A 19815-nucleotide genomic window follows, 5' to 3' on the forward strand; every position below is an offset into this window, starting at 1 on the left:
AGCCATGTGTCTAACACAGATAAGGATAATGGGTTAATATAAGTTATAAGAGCCAATGTGAAGCCTGAGCTAATGGGCCAATCAATTTATCATTAATGTAGACTCTCTGTGTAATTTTTCTTTGGGGCTTACTGGTTGTGGGAACTGGGCAGAACATAAACCCCAATAAGCCAGGCCTCATGTTACATCTAACAAAAAAGTGGAAGACTTGTATGACAAGAACTTTAAATCTTTGAAGAAAGAAATTGAAAAAGACACCAGAAAATGGAAAGATCTCCCATACTCTTGGGTAGGTAGAATTAACATAGTAAAAATGTAAATCTTACAAAAGCAATCTACAGATTCAATGCAAAGCCCATCAAAATCTCAGCATAATTCTTCAGAAAAATCAAAAGGATGGCACTCAACTTCATATCGAAAAGCAAAAAGCCCAGGATAGCCAAAACAATCCTGTACAGTAAAAGAATTTCTGGATGCATCACAATTCCTGACTTCAAACTCTACTACAGAGCTACAGTACTGAAAACAGCCTGGTATTGGCACAAAAGCAAGCAGGAGGACCAATGGAACCAAATTAAAGACCTGAATATTAATCTACATACATACAAACACCTGATTTTTGACAAAGAAGCAAAAAAATATAAAATAAAAAAAAGAAAGCATATTTAACAAATGGTGCTGGCATAACTGGATATCAACATGTAGAAGAATGAAAATAGACCCATAACTATTGCCATACACACAACTCAAGTCCAAATAGATTAAAAACCTCAACATAAAGTCAGCTACACTGAACCTCATAGAAGAGAAAGTGGGAAGTACACTAGAATGCATTGGCACAGGAGACCACTTCCCAAATATAACCAACCCCAGTAGCACAGACATTGAGAGAAACAATTAATAAATGGGACCTCCTGAAACTGAAAAGCTTCTGTAAAGCAAAGGACACGGTCAACAAGACAAAACAGCAGCCTACAGAATGGGAAAATGTCTTCACTAACCCCACATCAGTCAGAGGTCTGATCTCCAAAATATACAAAGAACTCAAGAAATTTGACACCGAAAGATCACATAATCCAATCACAAATGGAGTACAGATCTAAACAGAAAACTCTCAACAGAGGAATCTAAAATGGCTGAAAGATACTTAAGGAAATGTTCAACATCCTTAGTCATCAGAGAAATGCAAATCATAACAACTCTGAGATTCTATTTTACACCTGTAAGAATGGCCAAGATCGAAAACACTGATGACAACTTATGTTGGAGAGGTTGTGGAGTAAAGGGAACACTCCTGCATTGCTGGTAGGAAAGCAAGCTGGTACAGCCCCTTTGGATATCAATATGATGATTTCTCAGAAAATTAGGAAACAAACTTCCTTAAGACCCAGCAATACCACTTTTGGGTATATATCCAGAAGATGCTCAATTGTACCATGTGCTCAACTATGTTCATAGCAGCATTGCTTGTCATAGCCAGAACCTGGAAACAACCTAAATGCCCCTCGACCAAAGAATGGATAAGGAAAATGTGGTACATTTACACAGTGGAGTACTACACAGCAGAAAAAAAAATGACATCTTGAAATTTTCCGGCAAATGGATGGAGCTAGAAAACATCATATTGCATGAGGTAACCCAGACCCAGAAAGACAATTATCATATGTATTCACTTACAAGTAGTTTTTAAACATAAAATAAAGAAAACTAGCCTACAATTCACAATCACAGAGAATCTGGACAACAACGAGGACCCTAAGAGAGACATCCATGGATCTAATCTACATGAGAAGTAGAAAAAGACAAGATCTCCTGAGTAAATTGGGAGCATGGGGACTATGGGAGAGGGTTGACGGGGAGGGGAATAAAAGGAGGGGAGCAGAGAAAAAATGTATAGCTCAATAAAATCAATTAGAAAAAGAAAAATGTTTTAACTAAATAAATATTTTAAAAAGAAAAAAGTTATAAGAGTTAGCTAGCAATACACTTAAATGATGGGCCTAGCAGTGTTTTTGTTAATACAGTTTCTGTGATTATTTTGGGTCTGGGCAGCCAGGAACGAACAAGTAGTCTCAGACAACAGGAAGGATTTATTTGGGCTCACGGTTCTCAGTGTACAGTCCACCGTGGCAGGGAAGGCACGGTGGAGTTCTTGGCTTCAGAAACATGTGGCCGGCACTCCTCAGATCTCAGGGGACCAGGAAACAGAGAAATTAGTGCACAGCATACTCCAGCTTGTACCACAGAAGACAAGTCCCCGAGATCAGAGGCAAATTACCCTTCACTCCACAGCATGCTTGTAGAGGATCTTTACTCTCCCTGAATCTTGGATCTATCTACTGCCTCATCCCCCCCCCTTTTTTTCTTACAGTTGTAGGGACATAGCCCCACCCATTGGGGGCGTGTTCGCCTCGGGCTAATGTTTACGGATAAATCTGCCGGGCGTGAGCCCAGCAGCCTTTTTTCTTTTGCTCCGCTTTTCCGGTACACCGCGGGAACCTGTGGTCCTATAAGTTTATTTCCTTATTAAAGCTGTATATATCTATATAATCTGTCTACATACAGTGATCTGCTCCTTTCGGAAAAACAGCCAAGCTCTGCTAAATGACCCAGCCTTAGTGAGCATGTTTGGACAGGATGTGCAATTACGCAATATTGGTCTGAAAGATGAATTTTCCCCAAGTCTGAATAAATTGGAGCAGGCTCCTTTGATCTACAGTCTCCGGAGTTTTCCTTGATACCCTTGAGCAGAAACAGATTATAAGCAAGTGTTGTGGTTTCAGTTGCATACAGGATGAAGAAGGACCTAGGATTCTTCAGTCTATCATCTGTGCCCTTTGTTTACACTTAGATTCCAAAAGATCACTGTGCATTTAAAAGCAAACCCATTTCTTTTTCAAACATGCTTGACTCTGTCTCTGTCACACACACACACACACACACACACACTCATACACATACACAATTCCATTTGAAATACTAACATTTCTCTAGGTGTTTTATCAGGTAAGGAAAGTCAGTCTTGCTTCTGCCCCTCATCAGCCCTACAGTCAGCAGGGACACCCGGCTCCCACTTCTCCTCCTTCGGTACCATGTCAGGCTTGCAGGATGAAGGGAACGCGAGTTGGCAGATGTGGAAACCTGCCTAGTTCTGGCAAAAGCATCCATTGGAAACTTGCTTTGTAATTTCCTGAGCGTTTAGGGTCAGAAGTGGGAGGACACCCTCAGATGGAAGAAAAGTCTAATCACTTACACGTGGGAGGAAAATAAGAAACACACAGCCTTGAAAGGGGTGCAGCAATCAGATTCTGAACGCAGGCTCAAGGATAAACGTTCCCCAAACACTACGTATGGAGGGAGTGTGTGCCAACATCTGAGAAGATTTTACTCGGCCCAGATGGGACCACCCGTGGATGGGAAGGATGCTCAGAACCACCACCCACAGAACTGTTCTCTGAAAGACAGGAATGGCGAGGAGACTGGATAATACTGGATAATACATTTGCTTTTTTTAGTTTTATTCTCCAGAACGCTTTCAGTTCTTGGGACAGTGCCTGATGCACAGCAAGTATTTGCTGAATGAACGACAACAGAATGTGGCTTCCATTGGAAACTCTGAAGTTCCTGTCACCCAGCTGATGGCATAAAGACACCTATAGCTGAGGTGAGAAAGCTAGATGGACCTTGGTCTCCAAACAGAATTGAAGAGAAAGATGCACTGGGAAGGTGAGAAAGCTGGGAGAGAATCAATATGGATGTGTGTGGTGTCTGGGAAAGTTGAGGGCTCGCCAGAGACCCTTAGGAGGTGACTAACAGGAGATGGGTAGAGCCTTTGATGCGAGCATCACCTTCGAAGCTCTGCTGATGGCACTTCCGCTGCTTTAAAGCCAAAGCGTTTATCCCAAAGTAAAGGGGCTCCCCTCTTTTTCCTTCCTCCTTTGTTGCCTGTCAGTCATTTCTCTTCTTTCCTTCCCCCAGAGTTCTCTTTGAGGACTAAGAAGTACAATAGGCTTTGCAGGCAATCCATTCTCTAAGCTCTACATTATCAGGGTCGTGTGGTCATAGCTCTGAAATGTCGCTGCAATGAGGATTTTTTTCTGGGGATCAAACTGTAAGTTTCCAAAAAGTACGCTGTGTCTGCACAAAGTGAACTTGGACTCTGTGCAACTGGAGCGCCAGAGGTCATTGGGAGAATTTGGCAAATGCATTTTGTCAATCTCTTTAGCACTATTAGCTCCATGTTCACGACCAGGAGACCTTTGTCTTTCAGACTGTAAATGAGGGACAAACACTTCTTGGTTTGTCCCTCTGTCATTGAGGACCACTTAGCAGATCCATTGTGCATTTGCAAAGAGTTTGATGCCCTTAGCTAGAGGAAGACATGAGAATGTAAAGACAGCTTGCCCCTCTCAAGTTGTCTCAGCTCAGGCAACATGAATAACACCAGGGTAGAAAGTCCTTGTCTTTGGTACCAAAGTAATTCTGTGGGTAGATAACAGGAGAGGCTGAAAGGAAGGGACAAAAAGGGGGGAGGAAGGAGAATCTGCTAGGAGAATAGGGGTGTATTTCACTTGATACTTTAGTGGCCAGAGTGCTTGCCTAGGATCCAGAGAGCCTCAGGTTTGATCCCCAATGCAAACTTGATCACTGCTACCTAGCTGTCATCCAGCACTCCGTGGAAGCAGAAGGATCTGGAGTTCAAGGACATCCTTTGTTATAGAGGGAATAAGAGGCCAGCCTGTGACACATGAAACCGGGTCTAGAAATACATAAATGAATAAATAGAAACCATTGTCTCAAAAATAAACTAATAAAAACTCACTTCATTAAAAAATAGCATTTGCAAGAGTAGTAGAAGGTGCTGTGACATGTCTCCATCTCCACTGACTTTATGCATATCAGGTATGGCACCATTACCATGACTCAGAAGACACCCTCTGTTGGCACGAGGCAAGGTTTGTTCTTCAGTCTTGTAGAGAGCTCTCATTGGCTAGTAGCTATTCTCCTAATGGGAAAGTCTCTGGGATTCAGGTCTGAACCTCACTAGGTTTAGAAGCTCCACTCAGCATGGAGGAACCCAATTATAAACATGCCAAAGCAAAGTAAGGGACAAAGAGTTGCGGACCCCTTGCCAAAGGCAATGTATCACCAAGCGTAAGCTCCACACACTTCCATCAGATTCTCTCTCTGAGAATTTCTTTTAATTAAGTAAAATCTTGACCAGCTGTGAACTCCTTGAGTTTAATTAGCAACCAGCCTGGCAAGATATATGCTCACAGGTACAATGGTAGCACCAATGTAGGGAATAAAGGCCAGCCCAAGAAACTCACCCTGGCTCTGAGACCTGAGCCAGTGAAAGAAATACTTTAGTCCTGCACCCAGAACCAAAGAAATATACCCTGACCCTGAAACCAGTGTCAAAGGATTCTAGGATCAGAATCAGTGAAAGAAAGAAGCTGCTTTTGGCTAATAGCTTAACAGAGTAAAGCCAGGCTGAGAGAGAGAGAGAGAGAAGGCAGAGTCAGGGAGAAGCCATTAGTTGCCACTGGGGACAGATGCCTCAGTTGGAGTCTACAGAAACTTTGCCAGTAGGCCATGACCTCGTGATGCACAGATTAATGGAAATGGGTTAGTTTAGGATATAAGAGTTAGCAAGCAATATGCTTAAGCTATTGGCCAAACAGTATTGCAAATAATGTAGTTTTCTGAGTGATTATTTCGGGTCTAAAGTGGCTGGGAACAAACAAGCAGCCTCCCTCAACACACTTTGACCCTGAAACCAGAGTCAAATCTGTCCCTGACCATCTAAGCAGAAAACTAACAAATCCCTGAGCAGGAAATGAACCAATCCCTGTGCAGAAAACCAACCAATCCCTGAGCAGAGATCTAGTCATTCTGAGCTCAAGGGACTGAAACCAGATCAGTTTTGCACATGAACTCACAGCAGTTGTGACAGCGTGCATAATGACCATGCGAGTGCAAGGCAGATATAAATCTCTGCATGGAATGGGGGAGGGGGTGCCGATGAAGTCCCGCCCCTCGCTGAGGAGCTATTGGCAATTGATAGCTTCTGGGAAAGTTAGTTCTCTTGAAGGATGTGGCCCCTGGAAGGTTGACCATGCTCCAATGGTGACCCAAGAGTTATTAGACTGTGCAAATTGAACTCAATTGATTTTTTTTTTTAAAAAAAGAACACAAATTTGGAAGAGGTAGATCTGGGAGGAGTTAGGGAGAAGAGTTGAGGTGAACATAGTATTATTATTATAGTATTATCATTGAGGTACATATAGTAAAGATTTATGTAAAATTCACAAAGGATTAACAAAGATATTTTAAAAGATAAGCGCATGAAAATAAACCCTTCCATTCCTGTGCTCCTCTTTTCAAGTATTGTTTCGTAACAATGAAAAAAGCAAGTAATATGGAAAGTAGAGTTTTTGAGCCAAAAAGTTTCACCATGGATGGTAGTAGCTTGGCAGACTTGCTTTATAACAATATATATATATATATATATTACATATTATATATAATATGCTGCATATTATATATGTATAATATACTAAATATATAATACATGTATTAGTGTTTTCTTGTGACGCTAGCTTTCCCCTTGTCCTGGGCAGGGCCTGCAGCTCCAGAATCTTGGTTTGTAAGCCCCCTCCCTATGCTTATGAGGGTACCAGGGTTGGGCTCCCACCTTTCACATCTTTTCGTCGTTCTGTTTTACTAAGTAAGGGTCCTTCCTCTGCAGCTCCATCTTCTTCCTCCTCCTTAGTTTTGCTCCCAGTGCTCCAGACACCCTCCATGTCCTGTCGCATCTGACCGTGGTGGGAGTGGTGGTCTCCTGGAAGGTCTTCACGCTTTTTGTTCTCCTTCTCCCTCTCATGAGAAATCCTGCATGTAAAGAAAAATATAAAGTCCACCATAAAATAATTTCAGAATGACCCAGTGACCTACAAATAACTCACCCAGGATATGGCCAAGTGAGGTAGAGATTGAGCTGGGCCCACTTACCACTCCCCCCCCCCCCGCTAACTTCATGAAGAATGATTTAATGTGGACAGAAAAGAAATTGGTAATGTCCACTGATTATTGAAGAAGACATTGCTGGGAGAGGGTGAACACAGTCTCGAGGAGTGGTGATGCCAGCCATTACGACTTTTAGTTACTTTTAGCTACTTTTCTTATTGCTATAACCAATAACTTACAAAAGCAATGTTATAAGAAGGAAGGAGGAAGGATTTATTTTGGCTCACAATTTGAGAGGAGACAGTCCATTACAGTGGGGAAGCCTTAATAGCGGAATGGGAGGCTTGGTAGGTCACACTGCATCAGTCATCAGGAAGCAGAAAATGAAAAGGAATCCCAGGCAGGGCTGTTAATAAATAAATCCCCATGCCTACCCCAGTGACTAGCTTCCTCTAGTGAGGCTCCATCTGCTAAAGGTTCCACAGCCTTCCCAAAGAGCTGCCAGCTGGTGACCAACCATTTAAACTCATGAGGTCTATGGGAAGACATTTCATATTCAAATTGGACCAATTTTTTTTTTTTTTCGAGACAGGGTTTCTCTGTGGTTTTGGAGCCTGTCCTGGAACTAGCTCTTGTAGACCAGGCTGGTCTCGAACTCACAGAGATCTGCCTGTCTCTGCCTCCCAAGTGCTGGGATTAAAGGCATGCACCACCACCGCCCGGCTTGGACCAATTTTTTGATCTGGTATGCTCCCCCAAAAGCCCATATGTTGAAGATACCCAACTCATGGTATTCTTTTCCCCTTCTCTTTCTGCTTCCTGATGATGTGGTGATCATATTTATAGCCTGCTCACTCTTCACCATGAGGACTATCTCACTGAGATGCTTCGATACTCTGGCACTCAGGCTCAGAGATAATGGAGCTGACCCACCCAACACTGAGCTCATGAACAAAAGCAAATCTTCCTCTGTAACACGATTAATAAAAATCCAGAGACAGAAATTGGGGTTCAACCTGAAGGCCAGATAAGCAAAATGGCCAGCCACTGGCTCTTACCTCTACCTCAGTCTGAAATGGCGATCCTGCCTGCAGGAATCTCAGAATAAGACTGTGTGTGAGAGCTGTCTCCTCTCAAGTGCTAAAATTAAAGGTGTGTGTCACCACTACCTGGTCTGTAAGGCTAATCAGTGCGGCTTTTTTACTCTCTGAACTTCAGGCAAGCGTTGTTTATTAAAGTACAAATGAAATATCACTCCATCTCTCCTTTCCTCTGATTTCCGCAGGAACTTTGTCACATCCATGGAAAGTTAACACATCAACTTGTTTCATTTTTGTTGACTGAGGATGGTATCTGTCGACTTTTTCTTCCACATTAAATCAATTTTTGTCTTTTGGTTTTTTTTCCCCCCAGAGTTTCTATGTAGCTTTGGAGCCTGTCCTAGAACTTGTTTTATAGACCAGGCTGGCCTCAAACTCACAGAGATCCATTTGCCTATGCCTCCCGAGTGCTGGGATTAAAGGCGTGCACCACTACTGCGCAGCCATTTTATTTCTTTTAGGATCTTCAAACACGGATCTTCAGGGATTCCCAAGCACCCGCATCTCTCTCTGCGAGAGTCCCACTCTTCTTCCTGATGCAGATCTGCTCATATCTCTGTCCTTGCTGTATTTCCTAATGATGTTCCAGACTCCTGAGCCTTTGTAACTTGGCCAAAGTTTCTCCCTCCAACCGGAATGCAGCAGTTTTCTTCCTTCCGCCAACTCTAACTAATCCTGTCTCCATTCTCTAGGAAGACCTACAGTCACTTCCTTTGTATACTGTCCACGACTCCTCCCATCCCTACTTCCAGAGGCAGATCTACCTTTCCTCTGGTCACCAACGCCTCTTGAGTAAATCCAGTTATATAATAGCCAGCCACACTTTAATGCTCAGGTCACATGTCTACTCCTTTATGAGATTCTTGACGCCACGAGGTCCCAGTTTCTGCTTACTCCGAGCAACTGTTTCTCTGTCACATAGTGCTGTCCTTGGCATGAGCTAGGCAATCTCTATTTGATGGGCAGATGGGAGCGTATTGGGTGGGTGAGGGTAGAGAGAAACAAAACAAGTGATTGAAAATATTGACTACAGGGGAGGGAGAGTTGAGGGGTGTGTGTGTGAGAGAGAGAGACAGAGAGAGACAGAGAGAGAGACAGAGAGAGAGAGAGGAAAGAGAGAAAACTAAATTTAGGATTTGGAGTATAATAGGCAATTTCTCTGCTTCTGACTGAACTGTATTCCCTTGGATTTCAAATCCTAACTTTACCTCTGGAGTGCTAAGATTACATATGTGTGCCACTATGTTCATTTAAGTGATTCTGGACACTAAACCGGTTCTCTCTCTCTCTCTCTCTCTCTCTCTCTCTCTCTCTCTGTGTGTGTGTGTGTGTATGTGTGTGTGTGTACTAGGCAAACCTTCTATTAATGGAGCCACATTCCCAACCCCAACTAGCTTTAAACAATTCATTATTTTCACTTTTTAGATAGGTTCTTGCTAACATGCAGCCAACTATACTTGGAATAATCTTCTTTTAGGCTCCCAAGTAACTGAGACAACAGGCCTGTACCAGCAGGCCTGACTTGTATTCTCCCTTTTTAAGCAACCCAAAATCCACAATCATGACCATAAAATCGAAGGAATGCATTTTTATCTGAGAAGATTATGTCTGGGGTTGATTACGGGTACCCTGGGGTTGAGTCAGAATGTCTTAGCCCTGGCTAAAGGTGTCCTGGGGTTGGATAGGCTGTCCTAGGATTGGGTCAAGGTGTCCTGGGATTGAATGAATCAGGCTGTTTTGGGATTGGTTAAGGGTGTGCTGGGGTAGAGTCAGACTAGCCTGAGATTAGTTAAAGGAGTTTTAGGATTGCATCAGGGTGTCCAGTAATTGGGTCAAGGCTCAGAAAGCAGGACATAACTTTTTTTTTGGTATTTTGAGCTTAGTCTATCCATCTGCAGGATTACTAAATGATAATATGTCTCTTGTGTTTAATTTTTTTTTTGTCCAAACCAAAGAAACTAAGTTCAAGCCCTATTAGTCTGTCTGTGGTTACTGGGATTTAGAAATATCAGACTTCTAGATGGCCCCTTCTGTCCTCATCATCCTCTGGACTACACATTACTGGACAGGAACCTGATGTTTTCCTCTTGCATCCAGATGTGAGAAGCTGTACCAGTTTCCTTTTATGGGTTTGAGCTTGGTTTCTGGCATTGTGGTTTCCAAAGCTTTGCTCCCTTCTGATATCTCTTGTTCCTCTCCAAAGATTCAACTTAAGCAATTCCTGTATACACAGCGGTGGGGAGCTAGGCTTTTTTTTTTTTTCCAAAGGAAAACAAAATTGTTAAGCTTAGGAAAACATCTGTTCTGTGTCTTGCTCATTGGATTCCTCAACGTTTCTGGCAAGCTGTGACATTTGAACTGACAACCTTGAGGCATAGTTGGGAGCATTAAGGAAATCTACACTCAATAAATAAGTGATTATGCATTTCTCCAGCGGCCCATTCTGAAAGTGCTCCACATGCCTTGGGATTCTTGTTTACAAAGCTGCAGCGAGGCACTGGGCTTCTACGTTATTAGACACATGTGCAAATCTATCTGAGCCCATAGGACTCAATTAAGCCAGGCCTTGTCAGGAGGAATGGAGTCATCAAGGGGCTTCCTGAGAGCTGGGATGCTCTTCCAGAGGACAGCTACTGATGGTCAAAAATTCTACTCATAAAATATTGATGGGAAAATAACAATTTTCAAAAGGCCCCAAATTCAGTAACTAAGAGTGTGTGGCAGATTTCTGTCTCTCTGAAAGTAAACATATTTATTACCACTCCCCTCAATGTAAATCAGAAAATGTTTTCTGCAATCTTAACCAGTTTTTTCTTTTTTAGAAGTAGTGGTATTTCTTCCTTTTTGGTTTTTTGTTTCTAATATATGCTTTAATGAAGGTGGAACAGGTAGTCTGCTGGCAAATGTAGTAACATCTATCTGTCTGTCTGTCTGTCATCTGTTTGTTTGTTGTTATCTGTTCTTCCCTCCAGGATCTATGCTGGATGTTAGAGCCACAGCCAGACAGAGTCATTAAGTAAACCAGTAAGGTAACTGAATTTATGGAAGCTGCCAGAGAGAAATCCAGGAGCTACCGTGGGGAGAGATGCTGAAATGAGAAGGTTGGAAAAGACTCTTTGGCAACAGGATTTAAAGCGGAGACCCTGAGGCTCAGTCGGGGCAGCCACCCAGATGGAGACCGGGGATTGCACAGCGCACACGGGGTAAGCAAAGTCTTTGAAGCAGAATTTAAGAATAGTTGAGGAACAGAGAGAAGCACTGTGGTCGGAGTGGCTGAGATGGGAAGTGGCATGAGATGAGGCTAAGGAGAGGCCTTGAGCCAGGCCACACAGCCCCATGGGTAATAAGTATGATTTTAGATCTTATTCTGAAAGTGATGGGAAAAAGGGGAGAGTGCCGTGCTGGAATTTGCACTTTATGAAAATTAATCTGGCTGACCTTTGAAGAATAAGTTGAAGAGAAAAAGGATGAAACAGGGAGGGAGGGAGGGAGGGGAGGGAGGGAGGGAGGGAGGGAGGGAGGGAGGGGGGATTTGGTAGAGTGTACAGGACCAGTGTCACACGAGGTGGCTAAGGGAGGCCGGATGGATGATGGTTTTGGAAGCAGTGCCGATGAGACTTGCGGACACATTGAGTTGATGGAACGGAGGAAAGAAGGACTCAAGGGAGAGGCCAGTGTATTTCTTTACATATGTATGTGTTCATGTGTATGTTGTGGTACACAAGTCTCTGCATGTACATGTATATATAAGGAGACCAGACGACAAGCTTCTGTGCCATCCTCAGGAATGTAACCACTTCCTTTGAGATAGCCTCTCTCAGTGACTAGAAACTCACTAGTTAAGCTAGACTGGCTGGTCAGTGAGCTCCAGGGATCCTCCTGTTTTGAATCCCCCAATGTTGGGATCACAGGGCAATGTCACCATGCCCAGCATTTTTATGTGAGCTCTGGTGGCCAAACTCTGGTCTTCAGCTTGCAAGGCAAACACTTTACCCTCTGAGCTACCTCCCCGGCCCCATTGTTAATGTTTGGAATTGAACAGTTGCTCAAGGGGGGGTTGTCGGTGTCGCTGGATGCTGGAGAACTCTTAAAGAGAAGGGTTTTCATAGGAAGGCTGGGGATGACACTCAGGAGCCCCTAAGTTGGGGAAACTTGTTACTAGTGTTATGAAGAAATGAAGCCTTTTGGCTACACATCATTTGAATGTCAAGCCTTGTCGTTTGTTACTGCAACTCTCAAAGCCATGCTAGAAAGACTCGAAGAACAGATCACAGAGCTTGAGACACCCAGTCTGGGGCATTTGAGGTGGGTCAAGGATCAACAATATGTTTTGCAAATGATAGCAGAAGGAAGTGTGTAATCAAAGGTTTCTTTTCCTTGAAGATTGCCTGGCCAGATCTTGCTACTGCTTTTGAACTGGACGTGCTAGAGGACATGCACGTACAAGGAGAGTGAAGGGATGACCAGGGCATCTAGAAAGGACGAGAATGGTGGAAAAGAAAGTGAGCTAGTGAGGGCTCAGTAGGTCAAAGTCAGTGCTTGCTGCCAGGCTCAAGGACCTGAGTTTGGTTTGATCTCTGGGAGCCATATGGTGGGAAGAGAGAGCAGTCTCTCTCTGTCTCTCTCTCTCTCTGTCTCTCTCTCTCTGTCTCTCTCTCTGTCTCTCTGTCTCTGTCTCTCTCTGTCTCTGTCTCTCTCTGTCTCTCTGTCTCTCTGTCTCTCTGTCTCTCTCTCTCTCTCTCTCTCTCTCTCTCTCTCTCTCCCCTCACCAAATAGATAAGTAAAAAAGGCAGAGAGCGTGTGATACTCTAAGATGGCATAGTCTCTCCATTTAGCTTGGACTGTGTGGCATTTCAGGAGTGTAGCTCAGCTTTCTAAAATCTACTCTTCCAGATTAATTTTTCTTCCTGAACCAAGTATTTTAAACAAATAGCGAGAGCCCTGGAGCCCTTCATAGCATTCTCCAGCAGAGTTGCCTTCCTATTAAATTTCACAGGCCTGTTTGCTTTGCTGCCAGGCTGCCCACGTCCGAGGACACACTGTCCTGTGCTTCGCCCCGCTTATCTCTGCTTCTGTTTGCTGTTCTGACAGTGATGGTGGTGCTTTTAGGAAGTATAATATTTGGGTGGTTGGTTAGCAATTTGTGGAGCAGAATGCATAATTCTGGGGACGACAGAGGGCAAGGCACCTGACTTGAAAGAATGGATGGTTACAAGGGGCTTCTGGTTTGCAGGTCTAGAATTTCACTGCTGGGCAGGGCTCAGTTCTCTGCAGTTGGTATAACACACAAACTCTGCAGTGATAGAGAAGTTCAGTGCTTAGCTCTGAATTGTGAGTTCAGTGCTTAGCTCTGCTGTTTTCTACTTTTTAACCTTAGGTTTGTGATTTCACGTCTTTGAACCCCACGTTGTCATCAGTAAAGTATAGATAATTATAGATATGCAAATTGCTGGGTTGTTGGGAAGGGTAACTGCTATAACTCATGTAAAGCACTTAGCATGCCACTTGATTCGTGCTGGGAACCCCCCAAGTTTATTTTATCCATCATATTATAAATATTGGGCTTGCAAATATGGCTGTCAGTTTGACAGGAAATGCAGTCTGTTTGGAATCCTGGAAGGTCTGTTGGTAGCCCTGATGTCATGTGTGGTGGGTGTTGAAGTGATGGGTGAGTCTACTCTAGTCCAGCAATGGGTGTGCGCTGGAATATCCTGGTGTGTTGTACTCAGTAGTTTTCAAATTTAATTGAAAATTAAACAATGAAGGCTAGATGGGCATGGATAGACAGGTAGATTACAGGTGTGGATGAGGTGTCCTAGTGATACCAACATCCAGGAGAATCAGGAGGCTAAGGCGGGAATATCCTGAGTTTGAGTCTATCCTGGGCTCCATAGTAAGAAACTATCAGCGAGAGGGGGAGGGCTAGGAAGGTAACTTAGTTGATAAAATACTTGCCTTGCAGGACTGAGGACCTGGGTTTGATCCTCAGAATCCATGCTTTTTGGTTTTTGTTTTTCTTAAAGTTAGACATGATGCCATAAACAGGCAACCCTAATACTGGGAAAGCAGAGTCCAGCTAGATCATGGAAGATCAATGTCACACTATAGAGCAAGCAGAGAAAATGGAAATTCCTGGTAGAAAAGAAGAAGAAATGGAAACTATTGACAAAGGAGGAAGGACAGAAGAGGAGCAAAGAGGGAGGAAGCCAAAAGACTCTGAAAGGGTACAACTGATGATTGCAGAATGACTCTGAGCTTCCCTACTCTACCAGGTTTAAGCAAACTTAGGGCAGGGATTGTTGACACATTAGAAACTCAAGGACGCTTAGACCCAACCCTTCCCAGCATTCACACTGTGTCCACCATGGTCAAGAAGGGTTCCTCGTGGTTTGGATCTCTTTCTACCTCAGTAAGAGGTCACCAACATGCCGAGGACAACACTGTCCTATTCCAGGCTTGGGACCAGGGCAAGTATTCAAGAGGACGCAGAGAGCGTGGATATGGGTGATGTGAGGAGCAGAGGTCTGAGTGATGTTGGGCATCAGTAGCAGATGCCAGCAGGACACTCCACAACGGACAGTGGGATTAGCTAAACTCCAGCAAACATTAGTCAGCAGTTTAGGAACAATCTCATAGCCGGGGACACCAAAGGCTCCCCAGGACACTTAATAGTTTCTTTTCCACTTGGTAATGTGGGGAGCTTGCAGTCTTCTCAGTGACTGGGGCTGCCCAGAATCACTCGCCTGCCTTCCTCCATAAACAATGCTTTCCAGTTCCTTCTCCCATCTTCTGGAAATTTCTTTGCCTGTATTTGGAAAGAAGGAAAGGCCAAAGGGACTTCTCAGAGGGGAAGGTGTGTCCCTTGAATATAGTGGCTATTTTCTTAGGGAAGTAAGTTCGTCTCAGAAGGACAGCACAAGGAATACTCTGTTGACAATTTCCATTCTTCTCTGCCGTTAGGATGGATGGATGGAGGCTCCAGAGGAAACGAGTATGGTTTCAAAAGAAAACAAGGATCCAGCTGTTGTGGTGCGTGCTTTTCATACCAGTGCTCATGAGGCAGAGGCAGGAGAATCTCTGCTGGTTCTAGGCCAGCCTGGTCTACACAGTGAGTTCTGGGCTAGCCAAAACTACATAGTGAAACCTTGTCTGAGAAACCATTATAATGAATTTCATCTTCTTAGAAAAAGGTCTGAGTGTTTTGTGTAAATGTTGACCCATGTTTTGGGGTTCACTCACAAGGTTGATCCTTTCCTGAACTTTCACTTTGAGCTGTGGAGTCATAGAGTAAGTGTGGCAGGCAGCTTTTGTTTAACGTCGTCACCACGTTTACTTAGTAAGTCATTTTCAATGTAATCACATGAAAGGAAATCAATATGAAGAGAAAATACCTATCTACAAACGTATCCCTTCAATAACGTGTTGTCTTTGCCTGTGTCAAAAATATCTAAGAGTGGGGGAAGATGAGACTGGGGAGAACTGGGAGGAGTGGAGGGAAGAGGGAAAGCTGTGGTTGGGATGTAGTATACGAGAGAAGAAAAAAATCTCTATATAATATGTAAATATTATATATAATATATATAAATATATCTATATATAAATTATATCTATAACATTTTGGTTGGCTAACTGACCAAATCTGCCACAGGAAGTCTGTGGGTACTCTGTTACCCACATTCTTTGCTCGCCCCGGCAACACAAAAAAAAGGAGAGAGAGGAATAATTACCTGATGCTGTCATGGGACACCAAGCTTTGGCTCATTTGGGTGCTCTTCCAATTATTGAAATGGGGCATTCTTAGGATGGTATCCAGACTCAACAGTGTTGGCAGAGTTTTGCTATGTCCTACTTCCTAGCCGTTGCCTTTATACAAAACCCCAGGATTTGTGGGGATTGCTCTCCATCCTTTCTCTGGCATCCTAGACCCTGAGAAGCTCTGGACTCCTTTGGAATGTTGACATTATGATGTTATGGAAAGGGTGCTGGCAATGCCATCCCAAGGATTCCGCAGAGCCGGCACTATACGACAGATGTGTGCAAACTCTGCACGTTTTCCTCCCTGTGTTCTACAGACCATGACTTTTGGAGGAAGAGCTTTCCTTGGTTGACTGAAGACCGGACAGGCTGCAAACATCTACCCCTGCTTTTGTTTGCCTTGTTCTGATTCAGAAGCATCTGATGTATAAAGATTGCTTGATTGTGTGCTTCCTTTAACATAGACCTCTGCCCACATCCGAGAGCAGGGGAGGTCCCCGTGTCAGCAGCAGTGACTATCAGAGCTGCAATCGTGGTTATGGAAACCACTACATGGCTTTCACTGTGCTACCAGACGTGGTCACGTGAATCAAATCAAATGTGCATTGTTCATAATTTCCACCATGGTTTCCTTTCTGACCCACAAAGAATTTCAAACCATTTTTAAATTTCCAGGCAGGCAAGACCATGTTAGTGTATTTCTCAACTTTTCTGTGTCTCTGCCCCCTCTTCTCTCCTCCCCTCCCCTCCTTTCCCCTCCCTTCTCTTCCTCTCCCCTCTCTTCATCTTCCCTCTTCTCCCAATGCCTTCTTTTTTAGAAGGCCATGCCTCTTTCTTCTTCTTCTTTCTTTTCTCCCTTTCTGAAATTCAGTTCCTACCTTGCTATATTATGGTCAGCTATTATAATCTACGTGGCTTTAAAAATTATTCATTGAAATGTCCTTTATGACCTGCCTGGAATGTGCCGTCTTTGAAAACATTCCCTGGATAATTGGAAAGAATAAAGATTATCTAAGAGTTGACAGAAAGTTCTACAGAGGTGATCATGATCCAGTGTTGTATGTTTAACTTCCAACATCATTATTAACTTTCTGATGACTTAATTTACAATAATTTAATATTAAAATCTCACCTGAAAACATTCATAGTTTTATACTTCTGTTGGCTTTCACTTTCAACACATTTCTGTTACAGAGACAACACACACCACACAGAAAACCAAACACACTACACATAAAGGCAAACACTGTCTTGGACATGTTTCAAACCAATTTTAAACCTATGCTGGGCTGGAGAGATGGCTCAGAGGTTAGGAGCACTGACTGCTCTTCCAGAGGTCCTGAGTTCAATTCCCAGAAACCACATGATGGCTCACAACCATCTGTAATGAGATCTGGTGCCCTCTTCTGGTGTGTGGGAAGCAGAATGTTGTACACATAATAAATAAATAATTTAAAAAATAAATAAATAAACCTATGCTACTGATATTTTCAGGCTCAACTTTGTCAGTTTTCTGGTATATTACATAATAGCTTTCCATCTCACTAAATGATATTATAATTTGGAGTTTATTTAATATAATATTTTATGATTAAAGTCTCTTAACTTTCATTAGTATTTTAAAAATATAATTTATGTTTCTTTGTTCTGATTACATTTGTTTGGATTGATATTTTTGTTTTTCTACTTTTCTGTGTTTTGCTTCAATTTTTTTATTCCCATCTCCCTTTAGATTAAACCAATTTTCCTCAGCATGTTTCCTCTCTCTCACTGTTCTTTTACAAATTACTTACTCTGCTTAACAAGGATTTCAATGTGTAGCTTACTCTAACACGCTAAGCGAGCACCTTACCACCTAAACTCCACCCCAGCTCTCACCTCAGGTTTATTAGGAGCCTAAATCTTGAACACTTTAATAACAAGGAAGAACTTCAATCGAGTCAATTTCTACTTAGTTTAATTTTTCTCCCTCAAGTGATTACTGTTGCTAGTCATTACCATTGTCAGAGTTCAGTTTTGCCGATCTGACACAAACCCAGATGCACTTGAGAAAAGGAAACACTAGTTTGAGGAATTGCCTCCGTCAAATTGCCCTGCGGTAATGGCTGGGGGCGGCATTTTCTTGGTTGTTGATTGATGTGGGAGGGCCCAGCTAAGGTGAGGGGTGCCATTTCTAGGCAGGTTGGCCTGGGCAGTTTAAGGTAGCTGAGAAAGCCAGAGGAAGCGATCTACTAAGCAGTGATCCTCTGTGGTTTCTGATTTAAGTTCCTGCTTTGAGCTCCTTGCCCTGGCTTGCCTCTCGTCTTGATATTAGACTGTAACCTCTAAGCTGTAATCAACCTTTCCTCCTCAAGCTGCCTTTGATCATGGTGTTCATCACACCAACAGAAAGCAAACTAGAACAACCGTGTATTTAACTTCTTAGAAGTGCGTTTCTGGAACTCATTTTTACTTTCCCTCTGGTTGCAACCCAGTTTGTAAACAAAATCACACAGAATTGTGGAAAGAATGTTCCAATGGCCTCATAAATATCCGAGAGAAGTGTTGAAGAATGTGAAATTCCTCAAGCCACGAGCACCTTTATGGAGTCAGGTCAAAAAAATTAAGAACCCTTTGAGCTTGTAACATATTCTTTCCTACTTTACGTGTTTGTTCATTAAGAAAAACTCCACGCAAACACTAAGACACTGTAATACACATTTTATTATTTATGTATTATCGCACTTCTATTCAGACAGATAACAATATATTCCTTTGGAATATGTCACCTAGTACATGTCCTGTGAAATGTTGTTGTTTTTAGCCAATAGGCAGGTCTCATTGTGTAACCCAGGCTGGGCTAGATCTCACAGCGACAGCTGCATTCCAATACTGGACAGTGAACAAGATACTGGTGAAAAGGGCCAATAAGCAAAATATGACATCATCTTTTGGCGGGGAGGGAGGGGAGAATAAAACTTATGGAAGATTGGTCATTTCATAGAGCCCTGTTTGCGAAATTCTATTACCGAACCCAATGGTCTTCATTACTCAGCAAACGTTAAGGGAGATGGATGTAAACATAATTAACCGCAGGGACTCAGGCTTAAATATTAATCAAAGAATCAAAATACTAAAAGCTAAAATCCTCCTGAAGGCCATGTCTCTAACTTTATTCACATCTCCTCAGGCTGCAAAGAAATCACAGGATTGTCCTGTTCGCTTAGTGTCTTCTCTTTCTGGGGTGCGCCTGCCCCCTTCCCTGCCTTCAAGCCTCTGCGGAGGGAAAGGGTGAAGCTCAGATACAAGCACAAGTGGGGAGATACAGCAGCCGGTGTGGGCGTGGTGTTTCCATCTTCTATTTCTGGGCGTCTGGGTAAGTCACTCTGGGCTCTTGTGTCTTCATCTTCATGATGTTTCCTCCTGAAGAAGTGACCATGAAGGTGAAATAAACTAACAGCTCAGGGACCCAGAAAACTACAAACCAGATGGTTTAATAACCACTATTTACTCTTCCAGGGTCAAATTTGTTAGTCTGAAAGGAGAGGTGGAAAGACAAAACGGGAAATACAATATAATTTAGTTAAAATATTATCTGTATGTATATGTACACAAAAAGATGTGTAGATTTTCTTTGTTTATGGATTATTATATCTTTATTGCTTAGTTTTCAAAATGACTGCATGTTTGTGTTTAAAGATACTCTGGAGTAGAGCTACTTGTGTGTTTTCTGTATGTGGATTCAAACGATTGGGCTACACTTGAGAGAGCCTACAGCTGATGCTGGTCATCTTTCTGGCTTCACGTTGTTGGTAGGAAGCCAATCAGACAGGTAGCTTCTGCCTACAGAAAGCCTTTCTAGAAATCCTAAAGCTTCTTGGTGCTTAGAAAGGACTTCATGGTTCTCAACAACACTCAGGGTATTTCTTCAGAGAAAACCATGCCATTTTCCCAAGGCCCTTAGGGAACAAACTGTATTTTGTATTCTATTTACTGGGGGAGGAAAGAAGAG

At 42.9% G+C, this 19815-nt stretch overlaps 1 protein-coding gene across 1 annotated transcript in view; it reads right to left on the reverse strand.

Annotated features, from left to right (window-relative positions):
• The window catches only part of LOC130878825 (uncharacterized), a 32623-nt gene extending 16759 nt beyond the window's left edge, over nucleotides 1–15864 (reverse strand). The window contains exons 1-2 of the mRNA XM_057776965.1: nucleotides 15797–15864; nucleotides 6698–6894 (exon numbers count right to left, since the gene is read on the reverse strand). Of these exons, the coding sequence (XP_057632948.1) occupies nucleotides 6698–6894; nucleotides 15797–15864 (265 nt within the window). The remainder of the gene's footprint in view (nucleotides 1–6697; nucleotides 6895–15796) is intronic.
• Nucleotides 15865–19815: the final 3951 nt, after the last annotated feature.

Source organism: Chionomys nivalis, chromosome 7 (genome assembly GCF_950005125.1).
Source record: "Chionomys nivalis chromosome 7, mChiNiv1.1, whole genome shotgun sequence".
Classification (NCBI taxonomy): domain Eukaryota; kingdom Metazoa; phylum Chordata; class Mammalia; order Rodentia; family Cricetidae; genus Chionomys; species Chionomys nivalis.